General features: G+C 37.9%; 1 protein-coding gene across 2 annotated transcripts in view; it reads right to left on the reverse strand.

The window, feature by feature from the left end:
• Positions 1-15249: 15249 nt before the first annotated feature.
• Positions 15250-18385, reverse strand: part of ARMC2 (armadillo repeat containing 2) — a gene marked incomplete at its 3' end in the record, with an annotated part of 101558 nt that continues 98422 nt past the window's right edge. For both annotated transcript variants that reach the window (XM_084228585.1, XM_084228584.1), the window contains one exon: positions 15250-15407. In XM_084228585.1, coding sequence (XP_084084711.1) covers positions 15250-15407 — 158 coding nt within the window. The remainder of the gene's footprint in view (positions 15408-18385) is intronic.

Below are 18385 nucleotides of genomic sequence, written 5' to 3' on the forward strand. Positions count from 1 at the left end.
TTGTGCCATGATTCCTTTAGTTTCTGCTATTTTACTGTGGAAATACTGCTGCTGGCACGAGCAGTGGATGCTTGGCAGCTTTAAGTTTAGAACTGTGAAGAAGGGCTGCCATTCACAGTATTTTGCTTTTTGACAGTACAAGATGCTGTATAACTGTTTTAATACAGCAAATAGTAACTCTCCAAATCCTGTTGCTTTTATGTTAAATAAGATAACAAGAATTGGAGCATGCAAAGAATGGGTCTTGGATAATGGTGTAAGCTTTTATAAAGAATTTTAGATCTTGGTGCTGCTATTCCTGCTGGTGGAATGAATAGAGTGGCTGTTCCAGTCAAGCTATTAGTAATAAAAGTGAACACTGCTACTATCTGAGCCTACATACATGATTTGTGTGGTTTCAAATTAAACCTGCATATGTGTTAACTTTTTGCATCTAAAAAAGCGTAGAATTATATAGCTCAGCAGACCTTTTTTAGTTATTGGATGACATTAAATTACAGTGGCATTCTTAAAGATTTTCTTCAAAAAGTAATCTTAAATTGTGTATAAATAGGAAAAGCTGTCTATCTTTTGATATGCTCTTCCCCAAGATTCTCTGACACTGGAGGGCATCTGTCTTTGTGCAGTATTTTTTTTTTCCAGCACCGAGGTTGTGGGAAAAGTTGCTATAGACTGCTGCGCAGTCCCAGGTGCATCCTATCCCTGTTCCTGCCCACATTATGGTCCCTACTTTAAAGGTTGTGCAGCTCCTTAAGTAATAAAGCTGGAAAATACTTTGTCAGGTCATCAATTTGATTTATAAAAATGCTAACTTTGAAATGCAAACAGGTTTGAAAAAATGTATTAAGTCCTTTGTATTTGGGAAGCGTGAATTGCTTTTGAACTGTCAGTATTATTGGTATTTTTCAATAAAGAATAATTTTTCTCCAATTTTATTTGCTGTCTTACTACCTTAAAAAGCCTTGATTCACTACCAGTAACAATTCTGAATTTGTGTTTACTTAGATTTGCCAAGCATATTCACAACTTTAGTGCTATAGTCAAATGAGAGATTGCTATTAATTGACAAAACTTGGAAAGCCATTAAGAAGGATATAAAAAAAAAGTGCACCTTTAAGAGCTTATCTAACACTTATATTTTTAGCTTGGAAATGACTGGTATAGGTCCCTTTTGAATGAATATTTTGGAGTTCAAATTTAATTCTTAGGGATTAAAAACAAGAGCATATTAGGGAGTAACTGCAGCAAAAAATGACACTGTCAAACAACTACATGTACCTCTAAATTTAGTCAGAGTTGTTGAATAGCTTTTATTCCTCAAACTATTGCTAAAGGCTTAATCTAGTCCCTGTAAATTTATATCATGTGGCTAGGAAGGGGATGCTTAATTTTGAGGCGAGGGACTTATGATTTCAAGGATATACCCTAAATCAGAAGACAAGGCTATTACCTTAGAAATTAAGCCAATTTCTAGTTAACTTACAATAATGTATACATGGTCCTATACATTAAATTTGTATCATGCCTTTGCCTTCTTTTGCCTGCTTCTGAGTTGTCTTACCATAGTAATACAGGTAAATCTAACAAGTACAATTGTGCTGGATATCTGGCTCCAAATTTTTATTCATTCTGTTTCTGTTTTTTACACATCCTTTGAAAATACAAAAATTTCTAAAAGAAGTTCTAATCAGTAGTAGATGATCACAAAACAAGATCAGCTGAATGCATTATTTTAGTCCATTGAGGCTTATAATCTAAGAAATCGCAAGTTGAAATGAAAAAAATTTAATAAAAATATACGCTCATATCTAAAGTGAAAAAGGCATGCATGTGATACAAAGTTAATATTTTAATGCCTCCCATTTAACAGGTGCTTCCTGTTACTCAGCATGTTTTCTCAAAACTGACCACACTGGATTAATGTTACTAGCATAGTCATTGAAATTAATGGTTTCCAAAATTATTAGGGACGGTAAAATGGAACACTCTGAGACATGAGGATCTCCTCCCACAAGGATTTTTTTCGTAAATAATTATGGAGATTTATGACTGTAGATTCCAGAATTCAATTTTTGAGACATGAGTCTTGATTTAAAAAAATATATGAAATATGATTCTTTTGGTAAAATTTAGGGAACTTTTTTTTCACATCATGAAAAGATCCTCTATCACCAGGACAATGCAAATCAAAGCCATTAGACAAAGCACCTCACACCTGTTAAAACAGCAACTGTAGCAAAACAAATATCACTCCAATAATATATTTCTTTTGCAAGAGTTTTTCATAGGAAGGGCTCTGAAAGTTGGGTGGAGGTTGCCCTTTAGAGATACTTATATTTATAAAGGAATATTTGCCTTTAAAAGGATCTCCCTTCCTCTACAGGGAGGACCTAATTTCTAACTCATCATTGGAGAAGGCTGAACCTTAAATCTGCATAACAGTCATGCCTTTGTTTACTGTCTTCCTCTTGCTCTCCTATAACTGACCTTCCCTTCCCCTAATGTCCTTTGTCTTTAATAGGCAAAGTGATTTAAGCAGGTAACTTACTGGGTTTCTCCCATGTGTACAAGAGAGAGGTATACATGTTACTAAATTTTTTTTAGCCCTTTTGCTCTTCAACCTGTCTAATGTTAATTTGACTATTTGCCAGTCCAGAAGAATCTGGGGTAGGGGGAACCATCTTTTCCCTAGCACTATCATCAGAAGCCAATAGATAGCAAGTGTTGGCGAGAATGTGGAGAAAAGGGAACTTGTACACCTGTTGGTGGGAATTTAAATTATTATAGCCATTATGGAAGACAGAATGGAGGTTCTTAAAAAAAAATAGAACTACCTACAGTACAGCAATCCCACTTCTAGGTATATATCTGAAGTAAATAAATTCACATCTCAAAGAGGTAATCATGTATATATGTATGTATGTGTGTATATATGTATATGTGTGTATGTAAAAAATATATATGTAAAAAATAGTGTCTCATACAATGGAATACCATTCAATGCATGAGAAATCCTATTTGCAGCAACACAGATCAATCTGGACTACACTATGCCAAATGAATAAACCAGACACAAAGACAAAACATGCATGATTTCACTTATATGTGGATTCTTGAAACAGTCAAACTCAAAGTAGGATGGTAATTACCTGGCTTTGAAAGGTGGGGCATAGGAGAGTAGGGAAGTTTTATATTAGGCCAAACTTAATTCAGTATCTCTTACTATAAGAAGATTAAATTCCGAACGTCCATATTTGGCACATTTAATTTTAACATCATAGGTGATGAGATTTTTAAGTTAAAACTCATTTAAAAACAAAAGATCTGTATTCTTGTAATGGTTCAGCTATTTCAAGTCAGTTTGGTAACACCACTGAGAAATAGATCAGGAAAACTTACTGGTTAGGCATGTTTTCTAAGCATATTTTTTATCTTAAAGATAGTTTATTAGCATATTTGTGCTAGTGAATATCAAGATATAGCAAAAGACAGGTAGATGGGGGGATGAATTGGGGGAGGGGTAAATTCATCAAGATGGGAGACAGTGAAGTTCCAGTTCCCCATTCCCCATGTATTCACTAAGTTAATATAAAAACTAACTTTGTGAGAATTCTAGAAAATACAGTGAAAAACTCACCAAAATAGCACAGTTGAGAGAAAACTCAATTCCAGGCTCCTCCCTCAGGGCAAAAAGAACAAAGTGCAACTTGTGTTCAATGTTTTGGCTTGTATGAGGGATGCGCAAAGGACTAAATTCTGTTACTGACTTGAGTGCTAGTGGGAGTGGGAGCTGGCTTGGATGCAGGCTACTGAATACAGAAGCAAGCATTAGAGCCACGGGGAGTCTACAGTTCCCAAAGGCAGGCACAAAGGGTGCAAAAGACTACTGACAAGAATACAATAGAAAGCAAAACAAAGCTCCAGGGAAGAAACGTGAACAAACCTGTTAGAGAAATTAAGATGGTTAGCAGGAAAAAAAAAAAAAATGGTTAACAGCAAATGTATACACTGAAATAAAAGTGCACATATAAGCCCAGAGAAAATGAAGCCCAGAAAAGATTTTGAGAGGTCCCAGAACCTCTAGCCAGGTGGATTGCTGAAGCTATTAAAGACTGGCAAAGGTGGTGGTTTTTCAAATGTCCACATCTCAACAAAAGTTCACAAGCCTTTTGAAGAAATGGGGGTAAAGGGGGGTGAAGAGGCAGCAGCACATGGAAAATTCTAACAAAATAAACCCCCAGAAACTGGCCCTAAGGAAATGTACATCTCTGAATAATTGGCAAAGAATTTTAAACAGATATCCTAAAGATGCTCAATTAAAAAAAAAAAAAAACAGGATTGACAAATCAGGAAAATGATGCATGAATACAGTGGAATGTCAACCAAGGCAAATTACTAAAAAGAACCAAATTCTGGAGCTGAAGAATATGATAAATAAATTATATTTTAAAAATCACTACAGGAGTTCAACAGGAGACAAAACAGAAAAACCAGTGAATGTGGAGACAGGTATAGTGGCAAAAAAGTTAACCAAATTTGAAGAAAGAAATCAGCATATTATTCTATGTAATTCAACAAACTCAAATAGGATAAACCCGAAGAGACCCACACTGACCCATTATAATCAAACATGACAGTCAAAAAGTATTCTGAAAGCAACTTGTCATATACAGAGAAGTCTCTGCAAGATTATCAGCAGATTTTTCAGCATAAATCTTACAGGCCAGAGAGAAATAGAATGATATATTCAAAGTGCTTAAAAGAAAAAAAATCTCCCAACCAAAAATATACCAAGCAAAATGGTTCTTCAAAAAAAACAAAAGTGCAAAAAAACACAAAGGGCATAATTAGGACTTTCCCAGATAAACAAAAGTTGAGGGAGTTTTTTACCACAAGACTTGCTATATAAGAAATGTTAAGAGAAGTCTGTTAGTTGAAACAAAAGGATGCTACAGCGCAATGGAAAGTTACATAAATAATCAAAGTTTTCTGGTAAAGATAACATGTTAAAAAAATATAGAAACCTGTATCATAATTTTGGCACATAAGTCCCACTTTTAGTTCTTTTGAAAAACGAATCATCATATCTATGTCAATGGGTACAAAAACATAATTTAAATGCTCTCAAATTTACACAAAAAGAAGGAAATCAAAGCATGTCATTTAAAAAAAAATTAATGACACAGGAAAGAAGAAATAAGAGGAAATGAGGGACGAAAAATCTTTCCATAAAGACAACAATTAACGATGCAGTACTAGGTAGCAAAATACAGTATTGTCTTTTCCTATAAATAACTGCATTAAAGGTAAGTGAATTTCCCAAAAGACATAAATGGCTGAATGGATAAACTATATGAATCTTACTATAGGCTACCTACAAATGACTCACTTTAGGTCTAAGGATGCACACAAGCTGCGAGTGAAAGAATGGAAAAAAATATTCACACAAATAGTAACTAAAAGAGCAGAGATGACTATAACACTACTAGTCGAAAGGGTCAATTCACCCGGCAGATATAACAATTACAAAAATGCATGAATACCAAAGCTCTAAAATATAAAAGGGCATATTAACAAAAGTAAAAACAGAAATAGCAACACAGTAATAGTAGGGGTGTCAATTGCCCCACTTTTAATATTAGACCAACCAAAAGATGAATAAGGAAATAATTTGAACCCGCTCTAAACCAGTTGGACTTATCAGACATAAAACACTCCATTCAGCAACAATGGAGTGTAACAAGCATTCTCCGGGATTGACCACAAGTTCCATAAAAGACAAAAATCAACAAATTTTAAAAGGATGAAATTATACAATGCATCTTTTTCTATCACAATGGAGTGAAACTAGAAATCAATAGCAGAAAGAAAAACTTGGGAAAATCCACAAGTATTTGGGAATTAAACAATACATCAAAGAAGAAATCTTTGAAGAAGGGGACTTAGAAAATACTGAGACAAATTAAAATAAAAACACAACATACCAATGTCAAAAGGAAAGTTTATGGTTGTAAATTCTTATGCTAAAAGATTTCAAATCAGCAACCTAATTTCACACCTTAATGAAGTAGACAAAGAGGGCCTCCCCTGGTGGCGCAGCGGTTGTGTGCTGGGCTGCAAAGCTGCCCAGCTGCCCCCAGCCTCTGCAGCACCGGTTTGATCCCTGGCGCCCCCCCCCCCCCCCCCCCCCCCCCCCCCCCCGCAAGGGGCCCACATGGCACGCAGACCTCCTGCCGCCCGCTGCTCCCCTAAGCAGTGTATTTTGTCTGCCTGTTCGTCTGCCTGTTCGTCTGCCTGTTCGTCTGCCTGTTCGTCTGCCTGTTCGTCTGCCTGTTCTGTCCCCGCTCTGGCTCTGATGAATTCTCTCACCCTCCCGTGCTTCTGACTGTACCCAGTTTGTATAAATAAATCTTAAAAAAAAAAAAAAATGAAGTAGACAAAGAAAAAATAGGGCCCCTCTGGTGGCACAAGGGGTTAAGTCTCAGCACTCTGAAGCTATCTGCAGTCACTGCAGGCCGGGGCACTAACCCACATGGCACAGCAGACCTCTCCTGTCTCTCCTGCTGCTCCCCTCAGCAGTGTATTTCAGTAGATCTGCCTGTTCTGCACCCCACTCTGTCTCTGGTGAATCCTCTCACCTCTCCCACTTACCCCCCACAAATAAAATAAATCTTAAAAAAAATTTAGAAAAAAACTACACCCAAAACTAGCAGGAGGAGGCAAAAAATTATGGTTAGAGCAGTGATAAATGGCCTTTTGTAAATAAACAAGTCATTTGAAAAGATAAAATTGATAAACACAACTAGAGTTGTAGCAAAGGAAAAGAAAGCAAAAAGACTCAAGTAAGTAAAATCAGAACTGAAAATTTTTTAAAAATTCATTGCCTTGGTGGTGAGTGTGGTGTGGTAACATACACATACATAAGGGTGGATCCCATACCTCTAAATAATATACAATGTTGTAAGCCAATGCTACTGTTATAGAGCAGCCCCGATATTAAACGGGTTCCTGGCTGTGGGTCCTCACCCGCGCTTTAAAGGGACTTATGAATACTCTACTACAGACACACAAAAAAAGGTTAATAAAAGGTTTACTTACAAGAGGAAAGTAAATAAGGAAAATGTACAACTCAGGGAGAAAATAGGGAAATAAAGTCTTTAATGCGTCCTACCCAATCCGACGACCTGGAAACCCAAAGTCACCCTCAGAGCTGGCCGGACGCTGCGAGCTGGTGGAGAGCCCAAAATGGGGTCCCCCAAAACCCACGTGTCTGCCTTTTCTATCCACCTGGCTGCTTAACCCCACCCTCAGATCCCAGCCACCTTCCCTTTGGTGGTGATGGGATTTGGAGTTTCCAGTGTCTTTGGCTTTGACCTGGGGTGGGGGTGGAGTCCACAAAGCCTACATGGAAATAGCTTTGGGACATCCTTTTCCCCCTAACACTACCTCAATAAAAAATTTTTAAATAGTTTGACAATTATAAAACAAGATTCCATTAAAAAAAGGATTAAAAATGGTCTTCCTGATGGCAAAGGGGTTAAGGACACAGTACTATCAAGCCATCGCCAGGCACTGCAGCACAAGTTCGATCCCTGGTCTGCCTGGGAAGTGAACTACATGGTGCAGCAGACCTCTCCTGTCTCACCCACTGCTCCCCTCAGCAGTGTATTTCAGTAGATCCACCTGTTCTGCTCCCCATTCTTTCTGGTGAATCCTCTCACTCTCCCACCCCACACATCTGGCCTATACCCCAGCTCTTGTATGCATAAATAAATCTTTTTCAAGAAAAGAGAGAAAGGATTAGAAAACAATTACACACCAACAAATTAACTAACACAACCTACAAAGACTGAATCATGGAAAAATTGAAAATCTAAATAGACTTTACTATAAGGAGACTGAATCACTAATCAAAAACCACCCAATAAAGGCCAGCACCATATGGTTTTACTGGACTATAACCAGTAGATATAAATATCTACCAAATAGAAAGAAAAATTAATGTCAATCCTCCTCAAATTCTTGCCAAAATTTGAAGAGGAGAAAGCTTCCAAAATCATTCTATGGAGTATGGCATTATCCCAATACCAGAAGTCAGACAAAGACACTACAAAGAAAGAAAACTACAAACTAGTACCCCAATGAATACTGATGCAAAAACCCTTAATAAAACACTAGTAGATAATTCAACAGCATACTGAAAGGATTAGGTGGAATTTTTTTCTGGGATGCAAGGATAGTTCAACATATAAAACTCAACATAAGACACCACATGGGCAGAATGAAAGGGGAAAAATGGTTTCTTCTGCATCAATTGAGATGATCATTTAACAAAAATTCAACAACCTTTCATGGTTAAGAAACATCAACAATCTAGAATAAAACTGCCTAATTGTAATAAAGGCCATATATGAAAAGTCAGTAGCTAACACTACACTCAATGGAAGACTCAAAGTGTTTCCTCTAAGATCAGATACAAGACAAGGATGGCCACTCATCACTTCTAGTCATCAACATAGTACTGGAAGTTCCTCCCAGAGCAGTTAGGCAAGAAAAAGAAAAGATATTCAAATCAAAGGAAAAGTAAAATTATCTCTGTTTGCAGATGATGTGATCTTGTATGTAGAAAACTCAAAAGGATTCCATGTACGTGTATGTACGTACACACACACACACACACACACACACACCAAACTGTTAGAACTAAATTCATCATAGTTGCAAGATGAAAATCAACACATAAAAATCACCCAGTGCATAGCTAAGGTAGACTATATTTACAGAATATTCCACCCCCAAATACCAGAATACATATTTCAAGTGTTCATGGAATATTATCAAGTATAGACCATATATTATGACACAAAACAAGCATCAGCCTTCTTAGGAAGATTAAAATCTCATCAAGCATCTTTTTTGGATCAAAATTGTATGAACTAGAAAACCATCCAAAAAAGAAAAAGGGGAAAACCACAAATTTGTGAAGAATAAGAAACATGCTACTGAACTGAGAAAATCATAGGTGAAATCAGGTTACCTGGAGAGAAATGAAAATAAAGGCAGGACTTGCAGAACTTATGGGATGCAGCAAAAACAGTATTATGTTTATTTTATTTGATTTTTTTTACATTATTCTTCAGATTTTACAATGTATGCTTTCTCATCTTTGTTATAGTCTCTGTGAAATTCCCACCACCCATTCACCTGTGCACCATCACCATAGTCCCTTGTGCTCTTCCCTCCCCTGTTTAATCCTACTCCCTTCTCCCTCCCCTGCAGAATGTCTCTGGGTTATAGTTGCTTGTTGATTTTGATTTTCACGTTACTATAGTAATTTTTTTCCCCTGATCCCTTGTTTGGATCCTTTACATTCCTCCTATAAATAGGTGAAACCATGCGATATTTTTCTTTTTCTTTCTGGTTTATCTCACTGAGCATGATCCCTTCCAGCTCTATTCATGTTGCTGCAAATGACATGAGTTTATCTTTTTTGATTGCTCAATAGTATTCCATTTTGTATATACACCATATCATCTAGATCCAGTCATCTATTTTTGTTCATTTGGGTTGTTTCCATACCTTTACTATGGTAAATAGTGCTGCTATAAACACAGGGGTGCAGGTGTCCTTTTGAATTAATGAAAAACAGTATTATATTTAATAGGAATATAGACTTACGTCAGAAAACAAAAACTCACAAATTTACAAATCAAAGTTTATGCCTAAAAGAATTACAAAATAAAGCAAAAGCAAGAGTCAGTAGACAAAAGGAAATGATAAAAGTTAGAGTAGAAATTAATGAACTAGAGATCATAAAGACTATCCAGAAGATCCGCAAAGCCAAGAGCTGGTTCTTTGAAAAGATTAACAAAGTAGAGAAACCTTGAGCCAGACTCAACAGAGAAAACACAAATTAATAAAATCAAAACCAAAAGAGAAGTTACACTGGAGATTACAGAAATACAAAAGATAGTAAGTCAGTCATAAAGAATTACATGGCAACAACTTGGACAACCTAGAAGAAATAAACAAATTCTTAGAAGCATACAATATTCTTTAAGACCAAATCAGGAATAGAAAACATGAACAGATTCATCACAAGCAACAAATGGAAAGATTAGTCAAAACAAAAGCCGAAGACCAGATAGCTTCACTAGTGAGTTCTACTTAACTTTCAAAGTAAAATACCTATCCTTTAAGTCTTTGCAAAGGTTATTAGACAAGAAAAGGAAACAAAGGCATCCAAAATTGGGAAGGAATAAAGTAAAACTATCACTATTTTCAGATGACATCATACTACAGAGAAAATCCAGTAAAATACAAAGACTCCAGGAAAAATATATTAGAACAAATAGAGTCAAGTGGCAGGTTACAAAATTTGTATAAAAATCTGTTGCATTTTTAAATGCAAGTAACAAATTAGCTGAAAGAAAAATCAGAAAACCATCTCATTCACAATCACACCAAAAGAAATACCTTAGAATGGGGCCTCCCCAGTGGCGCAGGGGGTTAAGCGTCAGCACTCTCAAACTATCAGCAACTACTGCATCAAGAGTTTGATCCCTGACTAGGGAGCTGCCCACTGGCACAGCAGACCTCTCCTGACTTGCTCGTTGCTCCCCTCAGCGGTGTATTTCAGTCAGTCTGCCTGTTCTACTCCATGCTCTGTCTCTGGTGAATCCTCTGACCCCCCACACCTCTGGCCTGTACCCCAGCTCTTGTATGCATAAATAAATAAATCTTTAAAAATAAATAAAACCAGAAATTCCATACAATCCACTTCTGGAACTTAACAACAACAACAAAAATTCCCACTAATTTGAAAAAACATATCTACTTCATGTTTATTGGCAGCATTACTTATAATACCCAAGAACTGGAAATAACCAAAATGCCTACTGATTGATGAAAGGCTAAAGAAGATATGATATATATAAATACCATTTAGCTATAAAAAATTAAGATGAAATTCTTAATAACATGGCTGGACCTAAAGAGTATTATGTTTAGTGAAACAACCAGATGGGGAACAACAACATGGTATGATTTCCCTAAGTGCTTTATTTTATTTTATTTTATTTTATTTTTTTAAAGATTTATTTATTTATTTGTACAAGCACTGGGTACAGTCAGAAGCGCAGGAGGGTGAGAGAATTCACCAGAGCCAGAGCGGGGAGCAGAGCAGGCAGAAGGACCGAAGTACACTGCTGAGGGGAGCAGCGGGCGGCAGGAGAGGTCTGCGTGCCGTGCAGGACCCTCCTCCAGTGGCCGGGGAGCAGCCGGGGATCGAACCGGCGCCGCGGAGGCTGCGGGCAGCTTCGCAACCCAGCGCTCAACCGCTGCGCCACTGGGGAGGCCCTCCCTAAGTGCTTTAATGTATGGTTTGTTGTTGCTGTTTTTGGTGTGATTGGAAATGAAATTGCATGCCATATCAAGAAAACAAACAGATGAATAAAACAAACTTTTAAACTTTAAGGCCAATTAGTATGTATCAGAAGGGAAAGGGGAAGAATGAGTAAATCAGGAGGGATAAAAGGGGTGAAGAATATAATTGTAATTTTCGTGGTGAACTTAATCTAGTACACATGCTGATTTTCAATGATGCATACCCAAAACATATTGCAATATTACTTCAAACAAATCAGTTAATTTCTACACATTAAAAATTATTAATCTTAAAAGAAATTTAACAATTCCATTTCCAATCACACCGAAAACAACAACAAACCATATATTAAAGCACTTAGGTATAAATTTAACCAAAAAGATGAAAACCTTATACACTGAAAACTATGAAATTTTGTTGTAAGAAATTATAAAGACGGCATAAATAAATGGAAAGACCTCCTGTGCTCGTGAATTAGAAGACTTCATGTTGTTAATGTCAATACACCCTAAAGCAACCTATCTGTCAAAATCCTAATTTCATTTTTTTAAGAGATTTATTTATTTATGCATACAAGAGCTGGGGTACAGGCCAGAGGTGCGAGGGGTCAGAGGATTCACCAGAGACAGAGTGGGGAACAGAACAGGCAGATTGACTGAAGTACACTGCTGAGGGGAGCAGCGGGCGAGGGAGAGTCAGCAGAGGTCTGCTGCGCCATATGGGTTGCTCCCTGACAGGCTGGGGGATTGAACTCGTGCTGCAGTGGCTGCAGACAGTTTCATAGGTTGCGTCTTAACCCCTTGCGCCACTAGGGAGGCCCCCTAATTTCATTTTTTGCAGAAATAGAAAATTTGATTCTAAAATTCACAAGGCCTCTCAAAGGCCTTGTGAATCAAACAATCAAAATAATCTTGAAAAAAGAACAAAGCTGGAGGTCTCACGTGTCCTAATTTCAAGACATATTATGAAGAAATAATCAACATTCTGTGATGGCATGGTACTGGCATGGGCAGCCAATGGACTATAACAGAAAGTCCAGAAATGAATCTTCCCACATATGGTCAAATCATCTTTGACAGGGGTGCCAGGACCTTGCAATGAGGAAAGGACAGTTAGTTCAACAGTGATACTGGGAAAGCAGGATAACCATATTCAAAAGAATGAAGTTAGAACTTTATCTTATACCATACACAAATTAACTAAAATGGATTTAAAAAAAAAAAAAAAATCAAGTGTTAATAGTTAAAAGGATAAAGAGCCTCCCCTGGTGGTGCAGCAGTTGAGCGCTGGGCTGCGAAGCTGCCCACAGCCTCTGCATCGCTGGTTCGATCCCCGGCCACCAGCGGGGGTCCCACAAGGTGTGCAGACCTCTCCTGCCGCCCGCTGCTCCCCTCAGCAGTGTACTTCGGTCCTTCTGCCTGCTCTGCTCCCCACTCTGGCTCTGGTGAAGTCTCTCACCCTCCCGCGCTTCTGACTGTACCCAGTGCTTGTATAAATGAATAAATCTTAAAAAAAAATTAAAAGGATAAAATTAGAAGAAAGCATCAGAGGAAAGGTTCAGGACGTTCGGTTTGGTGATTTCTTGGAAGTAATACCAAAAGTAAAGGCAAAAGGAAAAGACATATGGAACTACATCAAACTTAAAAACTCCTGTGCAAAGGAAGCAATCAACAGAGTGGAAAGACAATCTATGAAATAGGAGACAACATCTGTAAATAATTTATGGAATAAGGGGTTACTATCCAGAATAATAGTCCCCTTTTAACCTCAGGGGGTATGTTCCAAGATCCCCCCTGGATGTCTGAGACCTCAGAGCAACATATCCTATATAAACTCTGTTTTTTCCCTATATGATCTAGTTATTTCATTTGTTACACATCCAAAAGAATTTAAAGCAGATCTCAAGATATTTACACACCCATTTTGATAGCAGCATTATTTAGAAAGCCATGAGGTAGAAGAAACAAATATGCACTGATAAATTAAAATGTGGTATTTACATATAGATATTATTCAGTCTTAAAAAGGAAGGAAATCCAGTCACAAGCTACAATGTTGAGGACATTATACTCCATGAAATAAGCCAATTGCAAAAAGACATGTACAGAATGATTCCACTTACATGAGGGATCTAAACTAGTTAAATTCATAGAAACAGAAAGTAGGATGGTAGTTGCTAGGGAGAGGAAAATGGAGAATTGTTTAGTAGATAAAGAGCTTCAGCTTTGCAAGATGAAAAGTTTTAGAGATCAGTTGCCAAACAATGTGAATATAGGCAGCACTACTGAACTATATGATTAAAAAGATGATGAATTTTATGTTTGTTTTTTTGCCATATGACATTTGTCATTTTTTTTTTTTTAAGGCAGGTAGATGGTTGCAAATGGTCCCACTTGCACATCAGTCTGAGGAGGAGTTTAGTATGGAGAACAGGTATAATGGTATTCCATCATGCTTTATTAGTTATAAATACTGAGGATGCTATTTTGGGGGGGGATGTGATGACTTCATTTTTTCATTGACAGTAGAACAATGTAGCCTACTACGGATAAAGATTTATATCCTTACATGTTTAAGTGATTAATCCCTCTGACTTAAAGTGGACTCTACTAGCATATTGTTGTGGATGATGGACTCTAACAAGGCTAGTGCCCTAGAGAATTTTCCTGAGCCCTAACCATCCCTAAAAATTTATTTATTCCAGAGAGTTACATTTTTTCTAATAGGTTTGGGCAGGGGCAATCCAGTCTGGAATGCCTGCCCTCATCCCATTAGTCTTGATATTTTGTAAGGTGAGAGATAATATAAAATAATATAATATAAAAAACATATTTTTTCCAAGCAGAGCAGAAAAATTATCTTTATATCCAAATCTTTATTTGGCTAGACTAGAATAACAAAAGTAATGGCAATTTCTTTGGTTCTCACCATTTACTCATAGGCCAAACTTAGCCCACAAAGATAGCAAACTAACAAATTACCATCCACAATGTGACATAATTTATTGAGTACCTACTGCATATCAGACATTGTACTGAGCAATTTGCCCATTGCATAGCTCAAGGTTTTCTCCCCTAAACTAAACACTAACAGGTATTATGCCCATTTTTAGTTTAAGCAAAAGAAATTAAGTTACTTGTTTAAGGCTCAAACAGGGGGGCTGGGATTCAAACAGAGATCTGGACCTCTGCCTACACCTTTTTAGAGCTTCCTAGAACCTCCCTGATGGTCAAAGTCACCATCAGAAGGACATCTAGCCTAGTCAGTCATTTCAAATGACTGACTCACCTGTTTTATTTACTGAATAAAGATTAGATGGTCTGAAACAGTCTTCTGTTTACTCCTCCCCTTGATAGCAGAAGCAGGAAAGTACTGATACTGCATCAGAAGATTATTATTAGCTGTAGTAGAGAAGCAGTAGGATGCTTACGAGGTACCACATTCCTAATAGTATTGACCACCCTTCTTTCTATATGCAAATCCAATTATCTTCATTGCACAGCTCATTTAACTGCTGAACAGACAAGCACTTAAATTTCACAATTGTTAAATCAGGATCTGAAGACTATAACTAAATGACTCATAGAGAACAGAAGAAAAAGTCATTGACTTAGAAAAACCATGCATATATTTTCATTTTATCTTACATTTCTCATAGCAGAAAGTACATGTATATTCATTTTCTCTATAATACCTAGCAAGAAGAAATGCTTGTTTCTTTTAAAATGATTAGACTATTTACTAAATCAGTACCTGAAAAACTTTCAGTATTTGGTAACACTGAAAAAGAGTTCATGTTTATTACCATGTCTTAAGAAAGAAGGAGACCTAACTTCCTGTTTCTGTTGTTAACCTGCATGGTGTTAGAAAGAAGGAATAGGCAGAGGTTCCAGGAAGGTGTGATGACTTTGAATTCGGTTTAGAAGCTGCTGTGCCACAGGTTTGAATTCTGTTTCCCAGTGGAGTTTGTGATAGTTTTTTAGATCTTGGTCAAAACCGCCATCCAATGCTAGCTCTTCATCTGTATATTAGAAAAATTAAAATACAGCAATTATTTGGAAATGTAATCCTATTGGATAAAGTCTAATTTTTGATGGCATGAGGTAATCTCATTCTGGGTCATCTCTAATACCAACATGATACAGATAAGTTTGAGGGTTAAAAGGCTCTGTTTAATGTTCTTTACAAATATTTTAAAATAAGTACATTTATGTGTTTTAATATAGAACAATAATCTTTTTTTAAAGAATCTTAGATTGAACTCTTATTTCAATTAATTCCCCTATGGTTGTATGTAAATTCATATCTACAAGTCAGATCAAAGCCGCTCAGAATGAACAAAATAGTAACAGGCTACTTCCTTATCTGCACATTAGAAAAGTTAATTGTTGCAGTGGTTGGCAGATACAAAAGGAGTCGGAAACCTTCTGAAAAAGTAACAAGAACTGAACTGAATTGTAAACTTTGCTGAAAATCAGCACTGCTGGCTTCAGTGCAGACTGGACAAGCATCTTTGAAAAGACAACCCCTAATCCAAACTCTCTCCAACAACAATGCAAAGTGGGAGACTTGAGAATTACAAAGAGTATTAGGACCCCGAGTGAATCCATTGATAATGCAGAAAAAGTTTTGTTTTGTTTTTCAAAAAAGGTCCAAAAGCACAACTTGAAGCTGCTTCTTAATCCAAGGGTACCCTGAGTTATGTGAACATGCAAGTATATACAACCCAAGTAGGAAGAAAAATGGCTACCACATTTTCCTTTGTTCACACTGGGCCTCACCCCTCCTGTGGACTTCAGGAAAATGCACAGGGCTGCCAAGCAGAAGATTGGCTCTACCACTTCCTAGGTCTGTGGCCAAGGCAGACTTTTTATGTGGGAACCACTAAGTCCTAAAATGACCACAAATATTGCTACTTACATAATTTGTAAACATTTTTCATGGGGCCACTTCAAATCCTATTATAAAACGCTTCTTTACTGTTTACATGATGTTTTCAACACGGGGTATTTCTGTCCACTCTGTGTGCTTTGGCACTGTGGGTGTTTTTGTCACCACCCAGAGTGAGATAAGGGCGTCTGGAATCCCAGTTTGTACCTTCCCCTCCTCCCTCACAAGCAGCTCTAAGTTCTGGGCAGACACAAACACTTCAGCAAGGTGTTCCATGGAGACCCCAATAAGCAAAGCTGGTGTCCCCACCCACAAGATAAGCAGGACTTGAGAGGAGAATGCAGATGGCACTTGATGCCTTCAAAGCCTTCCTGGTGAACTACTTCTAGACAAGAGGAGTCTGTGAGACTCAGTGGCTTCAAACTTCTAGATCTTCTTCCTGCCTACCCTTTCTCATATTTCTGAGCATTAAACTTTCTTTAAAAAAAAATTCTCTTTTATGCCCTTCTTCCCAAAACTGCTTAGGGCTGCGGCTGCCTGGAGCACTTTGCAGTCTCTGCCTGTGCCTAGGACTTTGGTTTTATTTGGTGGTGTTAGCAAATATCTATTTTGACATTTTCAGTCTTTTAACTTATTGCCAAGACTGTTACTTTTCTTGAGCTTTGCCTTTATTTAACCCATACTCAGACATTATTAATTCTATATTGGGTTAGACAAGACAATAAGAGTGGTCAAATTGCTAGAGAAAAGTCAGAGAAAAGTAATCTGACTTTTCAAAGTAAATACAGCAAATACATTAAAAGTGCCATGCTGCATTGAGTATTAAATTTTGGAAGTTTTACTGCAAAGAGTGGCAAAGGCTAATGCAAGAAAAATTTAGATCTATGCTTTCAAGTTTTTTGACAGTGAGAAATGCAAATTATATGACTCCTATACATATACCTACAAATTTATATAACAATACAATTGTTATCCTTACTACATGTAACATTTTGATATTTTTATTCTTTGTGACTTCCATTTTTTTTTTGTGGGACCCTCGCCGGTGGCCGGGCAGCCTCACAACCCAGCGCTGAACCGCTGTGCCACCAGGGGAGGCCCATAACCAACCATTCTTAAGGTTTCTTTGTGCACAGCACACTTCCAAATACCAGAGTTCTAGGTGAGGCATTTGAAAGGACTAAAGAACAAATACAATAGCATGTGTGATCATTTGAACACAATTACCATTATAGCATAATTATCCTGCAGCATCAATAAAAGCTTCCCCTCCTCACTGCACTGTTTTCTAGCATGCTGCTCAGCTCCAGGTGGCTATAGTTGCCAAATTTTCTTATAAAGCAGAGTCCTCACATGTTCCAGAAGCTCCTGAGGACTCTTAACGTGGGTTTGAGGGTATAATCCTCTAAACTGAACCCTGAATCCCATTCTCCCCCTGTTACACAACCTACTGGCTCAAGTCCACAGACCTCGAGATGAACATAAAATAATCAGATGGATTTCATGTTCACAGTAGAAAAGCACATCCACGGAGCACCAGGGGCAGCCTCCCTGAGACAGGGTCACGGCAGACTCGTGTGCAGGCGCCACCACTTAACACTAGTGAGCTTGTAAGACGAGACGGGAGCGCATCGGGAAATTTTAGACAACGCTCTTCTTAAGCCACTTTCCAAAAGGATCGTCAACATCCCGAACATGTCAAGGGCCACGACTTTCTTTTTTTTCAGTCACCATCAAGAAAAAGTTAGAAAACTTATGTTACTTTGCCACGTGCCTCACCATTATTTCTAAAACCAGTGCTCGCACTTCAGCGTGGGCTTTGCTAGGTAACAGCTCAGCCTGTCCTTCAGTTGTCTTTGTAAAAGAAGTACAATTCAGGTACCTTCTCACCCACATGGCTGTTTTGCTTGATGCTGCCCAACTGTCCAGACATTCCCACCCTGCCAGCGGCGAGAAAAGCCAAGCAGCAGCACAGGGCACACAGCCCACGAGGCCGGGTGCCCCCGGCTCAGGAGGGCAGCTCAAGGACACGAGGGAAATCAGGGCCGTGCCATGCTGGGACCTGGCTCCCTGATGGACAGTGTTTTCCTTACCATACTCCCCTTCCAC

Source organism: Talpa europaea (assembly GCF_964194135.1).
Source record: "Talpa europaea genome assembly, chromosome: 2".
NCBI classification, from domain to species: Eukaryota; Metazoa; Chordata; class Mammalia; order Eulipotyphla; family Talpidae; genus Talpa; species Talpa europaea.